At 33.4% G+C, this 6,659-nt stretch overlaps 1 protein-coding gene across 2 annotated transcripts; it reads left to right on the forward strand.

Annotated features, from left to right (window-relative positions):
• Window positions 1–411: 411 nt before the first annotated feature.
• On the forward strand, window positions 412–5,624 carry LOC124826831 (uncharacterized). 2 transcript variants are annotated; one of them, XM_047299772.2, is made up of 6 exons: window positions 412–712; window positions 2,800–2,872; window positions 2,963–3,056; window positions 4,188–4,316; window positions 4,413–4,470; window positions 4,838–5,624. In XM_047299772.2, the coding sequence occupies exons 1-6, from the start codon at window positions 680–682 to the stop codon at window positions 5,309–5,311; spliced, it is 861 nt and encodes a 286-aa protein (XP_047155728.1). In that variant the 5' UTR covers window positions 412–679; the 3' UTR covers window positions 5,312–5,624. The 2 variants fall into 2 exon arrangements, with proteins under 2 accessions (XP_047155728.1, XP_047155729.1); XM_047299773.2 differs by lacking the exon at window positions 412–712 and adding an exon at window positions 819–2,099.
• The last annotated feature ends 1,035 nt before the right edge of the window (window positions 5,625–6,659 follow it).

The following is a 6,659-nucleotide window of genomic DNA, read 5'->3' on the forward strand; positions in this document are numbered from 1 at the left end:
TTATTATATTATAAATTTGTAGCATTCTTTAAAATCAATTGTCGTTAAAAAAATATTAACATCTTTTTTTTATATTTATAATAATGATTTATTATTTTAAATTTAATGTAATTCTTATATATTTTTTTAAAACTTCAATATAATTTATTTGGTTAAATCAACGTTATTTTTTTTTGTTTATGTAAAAATTACAAAATAAATATATAAAAAGAATTGATTATTATATTAGGATATGTTAATTCCTCTTTTGAATAAGAGTAAATTAATATAAAAATCTTATTAAACTTTTTTAAAAAATATAAAGGACCACTTTCAATTCAATAAATAAAAAAAATTTCGAATAGTTGTTTTTTTTTTTTAAAAAACATTCTTTAAGAACCTATGATGTTTTGCATCATAACTTTTGTTGTCAGGTGTTGTGCAACGATTGGTCCATCGGAACCCTTCCCTCACAGCTGTGTGACGTTGCAGGTTCCTTCAATCGTCAAACTCGTACGGTCGGGTATTCCGAATCAGAGACAGCCACCTTCGGATCTGAGACGAGACCAGATCGTTTCGCTTCCTTTGATTTTGTCTACTGCTTCGTAGTTTCCTATTCTCAGCTTCCAGATTTTCTTCTTCTTCTCATTCTTTTTGTTGGAAGTTTCGTTCCTCTTCGTGTGACCCCTGATTCGATACAATGAGGAAGAAGCTCGACACCCGTTTCCCCGCTGTAAGTAAAAATTCGTTTTTCAGCTATCAAAGTTTATTCTTTGCGCGTAACTCTGCTATTTGGGGTCTCAGAAAACTGTGGAAAGTGAAAGGAATGTTTTTTCCGACTTTAATTGAGTGTTTCTCATTTGGGTTTATGGTTATTGGGAGTTTCTGGGACGGGGGAGGGGGGTTGAATTCATTGGTTAAAGTGTAATTCAGTGTAATTTCTGGGAATTTCTTTGTTTGTGGTTGGTAATTGGATTTGGTAATCAGTACTCTTCGAGTTGGAGTTTTGGGTATGTAGCCGAGTTTAATACTTGGAGGAAGAGTTCTGCCAGGTTTAATTCTAGGAAGTTGTTTGTTTGTGGTTGGTAATTTAGTATACTTTGAGTTGGAGTTCTGGGCATGTGGTCGTGTTTAAAACTAGGAGGGAGAGTTTTGTCGATTGTAATACTCCTACACGACTTGAGCAGAATTGTCTCTTGTGGAGAATGCCCGTGGCGACGTACTAAAAATGGATTCATACTCATGAGGGTTGTTTGGAGATTGTGATGCTAATTTTGGGTGCTTGGCGTAATTTGGGTTCTGTGTGTTTAGTTATTGATGGATGCATGTGTTGAGACTGTTGAGGAGATTTATGATGAAAGGTTCATTTCATGTGTTGCGGGTTTGGATTTGATGGTTATAATGTTCTTTCCCTTTGAATTGTTCTTATGAAGCTGAAATTTAATACCTTTTTTGTGAATCTTTGATGGAATGGGTTTAGAAATATGATAGTTTCTTTGATGATTTTTGCTGAAGCAAAGATATTATATAGACTGTAAAGTATATTTGTACACATGTACAGGAACATGATTTTTTACTTCAAGTTTATACTCTATTTATAGGTTAATGATCGTCCATGGATATGTTCTCTATAATCATAACGACTTTAAGTGCTCTAGAAGATTTATCTAAATGTTTATACCTTTTATTGTTTTCTGCTACCATGTATTTGCTGTTTTATCTCTCAATTCTCGGATTAGGTGACAAGTACATTATTGTTCAATATATAGCATGATATTTTAAGTCTTGATTCACTTTTCTTACCTAGCTAATTTCTCAAGCTTTTAATGTGTACGCTGATATGATAACCTCTGATAACATGATATATGATAATCAGTGTTTTAAAACCCGACTTGAAGACAATTGGTCTAATGGAACAACATATTTGAATTTACTACTTTTGTGTTATAACCTGGTCTTGATCTGTGGATATAACCTTGAGCACCTACTTCATGAATGGCTTTCTCGAGTGCCTATCCGCACAACTTCTCATGCTGGCTAGCTGGCAGCAGCTTTCTCCAACAGCTTCTCACTTGTTACTTCAATTTTAAGGAAAATAAAGGCTAAACTTCACACTTTAGGTATCGAACCAAAGAGCTGGGATATTTACAACTTCTCAATTTACCACCATGACACTAATTGTTTGGAAAATGTGCAAATAATATATCTACTATATACAAATATTATGTGCCTTTCATCTGTTCTTGCTGTTCCACTATCCACTGGTTTCACCTGTAACCCATTAACTTTGTACCTCTACTGAGTTGACGACTGGTCAATTTTTAAAACAATGATCATAATGCAATTATTGTTTTAGGAAATACACTTGTCATTATAATTAGGGAGAGACACAATAGCATTACTGCTAAGTTCTATCCATCAGTTTTAACCATATACTTTCCCAACACAGAAGTAATGTCTGATTAATAATACTTTTGATTACATTGTTTGCCTTGCCTCTGGTACTTGTATTGTTTACCTTGCCTTGCTTCTTGTCCTTACATGATTTTTCTCTCTTCTTGTACCCTTTATTTTGTTAGGTAGCTGACAGAGATACCAATCTCCATATCACCAAATTTGAAGCATGTAGAAGGGGGAGGGGATGGGGTGGGAATTAGATTCTATGAAATGGGAACTAAGTTTTCAGTTGAACTATAATTATCTTAACAAATTGGAGTGTTATTCAGATTCAATTCTTCCACTTTTCTGTTCCATTATTTAATTTAAAGGAAAGAGATATTTTTAAAGAATGCTTTATCTGATGGAAACTATAATTTTCAGGCTCGGATAAAGAAGATAATGCAAGCAGATGAGGACGTCGGAAAGATAGCATTGGCAGTTCCTGTTTTAGTATGTAAGTTGCTTTTACATACTACCTAGTCAGTACCTTCCCACAGTTTCGTCATTTTCCTCATTGTTGATGTCACTCTTGGCTTTTTTACAGCTAAAGCTCTGGAGTTATTTTTGCAAGATCTCTGTGACCGCACTTATGAAATAACTCTTCAGAGAGGAGCTAAGACCATGAATGCATTGCATTTGTAAGTCAATGAATATTTTTTATTTAAAGTTTCTTCTACATTAATGAACCTTTTGAACTGAAGTGTGTTCATTTTTGGGCGTATTTTACCCTGTGCTGAAATTTATTTTAATTTTTTTAAGGTGTGTTTAAATTATTAAACACCTGAGGTAGCAAATACCAGTCCTCATCACTTGGTTAAAGATGGTCAAGTTCCATTTTACGTATGATAAAATCATACTATATATTTATATATCTCTTAAATGATTTCATGTGATAATTTATTGATTTTTGTAACTCCTTTGAAATCTGCTTTTTGACTGGAAAAAGTCATTTAACTCGAGCCTTTAGTTCAACCAAAAAACAAATCACATGTTTGTCCTATGTTGATGAGCATAATTTCTCATTTGGTTTTGTGTGTTTAGTAAATAGGCTCATAGGCCGTAGCTCATGAAGCAATTCAACCCTTTGTTGGGTCAACCAATTAACATAATCATCTTTGGATGGAATAGTTGCTCCTTTTAGCAATAATGGAGTTTTCTTGACCACACATAGCATGAAAAGTGGACAGTTTTCTTGAAAAATTTTAGTTCGTGAGCCAAAATTAAGCCCAGCTAAGTGAAGGGGGCCATTATCACCGAAACAATTCTTTCCAAAAATGATTCAAGAAAATTGGGTCATTATCAGAGAAAACTGAGAACGGAAATCCATCCAATGAACCACCTCCTCAGCTGAACATGGATGAGGTAAAGGGAAAAATGTACAAAATCTGTTACTCTGTCCACTAGTACAAAAATAACGTCCTTTCCTTGTAAAACTGGTTACTTCATCATTAAGACTTCAAATATACTTAAGATTTTGTGCTTTTTTTTTGTATCTTTTGCTATGTTTGAACATAAGTTGACTTACTTGTCTGTAACTCCTTTTAAACTGAAAACCCTGAATAAGATGATATGATAGCACTGTAACCAACCCTAGGAGTTACAAGTTCTCTTTCTCTGATATCTCTTTCAAATTGTTAAATTAAACTATATAAGAGTCAGGTCCTGTTTATTTATGACATAATACCACTTCTCTTTCCAGTTTGTCCATCAGAATTATATCTTGAGTACATTACAAGTCTAGTCTAACCAATGGCAAATGTAAATTGCAGGAAATATTGTGTACAAAGTTATAACGTCTTCGACTTTCTGAGAGACATTGTCAGCAGGGTTCCTGACTATGGGCATGGACATGGCCATTCCGAGACTGGAGCTGATGATCGTGCCCTTTCAAAGAGAAGGTTTGAAGTTCAGTAACCGTTATATTTTTCCTTATGGTGTCTGATTTAACCATCCATATTAGCAATTGAAACATTTAAGAATGCTATATCTATCAGGAAAGCTGCTGGTGTTGAGGGCAATGAAAGTGATGAAGAGGCCAAGAGGAGTAAGATGGTAATTGCGTTTTCATGAAAATCCGTGATAATACATAATTATATTTCTTAAATAATGGTAAAGTGTCACACACACTGACAATGGTGCAAAAGTCGTTACATTTATACTATCTCATAATATTTTGTTAATTCTACCATTGAATTATATCTAGTTATCATGTTGAAGTTTCACTTCATTCTAAATCTTTTTTATGTTTAAAGCAAAAGCATGTGTTATCAAGTGGATATATTTGTTTTGCTTTGTTTTTAGAGTAATATTTTTCATTAGAAGTTGTTCTTGTTAGGAAGGGAAGTTGTGTTGTGTGTAAAACGGCCTAATCTTGGACTTGTATTGTTTTGGTCAATAACATTTGTTGTGTTCATTGCAGCGCGAGTTGGGCCACACCAGCACTCCTAGTAGGGGAAGAGGCCGAGGTAAAGGAAGAGGCCGAGGACGAGGGGTTCGAACTGTTGAAAGAGACATCATTCATCAGCAGGTTGAATCTGAGCCTTGCTCCTCTATTCAACAAATTAGCAATGATATGCCTAACACAAGTCTGCCAATAGATAATGGTGTGCAATCCAAGGAGTATACAAAGGAGACTTCTGCAGCTCATGAGGAAAGTGCTCAATCTTTCCGTAACATTGATCTGAATGCTAACTTAAACGAAAATGGAGACAAAAATGCCAGTGCAGCTGTTGAAGCTCCATTGCCTGAGCCTGCTGACATGGACATTAAACATGAAGAAATTCCAGGCTGGTCCCTATCGGATGCCGACAAGATGGCCATTGACACTATGCAACTGGCAACCCTCGCTAGTAGACTAGAAGAGGATGATGAAGATTATGATGAGGAAGGGTAAATAACATGCACCTTTGCAGGAAGCTCATGGTAACAGAAGAATAACCACTTACTGCTAGCACTATGATCACTATCTTCTAGTAATCACTGTATGTGTCCCATGCTAATGTGATGACCCATTTCTGATGATTCCTCTCTTTATCTATTCTGATATGTATCTGATCTTGTGTAGCAGATATAGATTTTCTTTTTCCTTAATTGTAATGCTAGCATCATGAACTTTTAGGATTTAAATGAATGTTTTTAGTTGACAACCGCAGTGCTAGTTCAGGATCAAACTCTTGGTATATCTGAGTTACTAGTTGATTTCTTTATGTTGGATTGTTCAAGATATTTGTTAACTGATAGAATAGTTTTCTGGTTTTTGTTCCTCAATTGGAGAGAAGAATCTCAATGGATGTCAACTACATCCAAAAGCAATGAAAGAGACATAATTATCAAATTGCTGGAGAATATGTTACTTTGGGTATATATATGACTTAAGTTTTGGAGGGTAAGGAAGGGTAACGTTTTCATTTCTTGTAGATATACTTTAATTTGGTCATTTTTAAAAAGAACTATAATGATAAATTAGCATAAACTTAATGTAATAATCTCTTGTTCTTATCTGAAGAAAAAAACAAAGTTGTTTTCCTTTCCTTTTTTGCCTTCTAAGTGTTATGTCTTGAGTCTTAGGCTTTGTTTGGATACACTTAATAATGATAACTTGTAAGAGAAGAAAATGAAAGATAAAATAATAAAACTTCTTTATTAAGAATACTTATGGCATCTATTTTTTCATGATTATCTTTTTATCAATTAATGAAAGAGATTAATTATTACGTTTCAAAAAGAAATGAAATTTAATAGAGAATTCTAAAATTAGTAAAACGATATTGAAATTAAATTAAAAGTTATGGGACAAAACAGGTTATTGAGTCTTTAAGTATCTTTTGTTTTCAATTTTAGTAATTTTAATTTTTTTACTCGTAATAAAAATTAACAAGTAAACAAAATTAGGTAGAACGGGGGGTGATAACACTAATTACACTATATAGAGAGACTATATTAAAAAAAAAAAAGTAGATTTACACTTTGTTCACTTGAATGTTACATTATATAGAGAGACTATATTAAAAAAAAAAAAGTAGATTTACACTTTGTTCACTTGAATGGATTTGGAAGAGAGTGATTGAATCGATTTGAGAAAATTTGAAAGTAAATTTTTTGTTTATTTGAGTGGATTTTGGAGGTAAGTGAGACAGGATTTGGAAGTAATTTTTTTAATCCATCACATCAATCAAATCCTACATTAATTCTTACAAACTTTACTTTCAAATCCACTCTCACTTACCTCCAAAATTCACTCA

The sequence above is a fragment of the Vigna umbellata genome, chromosome 3, assembly GCF_029865625.1.
Source record: "Vigna umbellata cultivar VRB3 chromosome 3, Vumbellata_1.0, whole genome shotgun sequence".
In the NCBI taxonomy this organism is placed as follows: domain Eukaryota; kingdom Viridiplantae; phylum Streptophyta; class Magnoliopsida; order Fabales; family Fabaceae; genus Vigna; species Vigna umbellata.

Coding starts and splice junctions, on each gene's coding strand:
- LOC124826831 (XM_047299772.2), top strand. CDS start 680: ATGAGGAAGAAGCTCGACACCCGTTTCCCCGCT. Junction 713..2,799: donor TCGACACCCGTTTCCCCGCT/GTAAGTAAAAAT, acceptor TATAATTTTCAG/GCTCGGATAAAGAAGATAAT. Junction 2,873..2,962: donor GGCAGTTCCTGTTTTAGTAT/GTAAGTTGCTTT, acceptor GCTTTTTTACAG/CTAAAGCTCTGGAGTTATTT.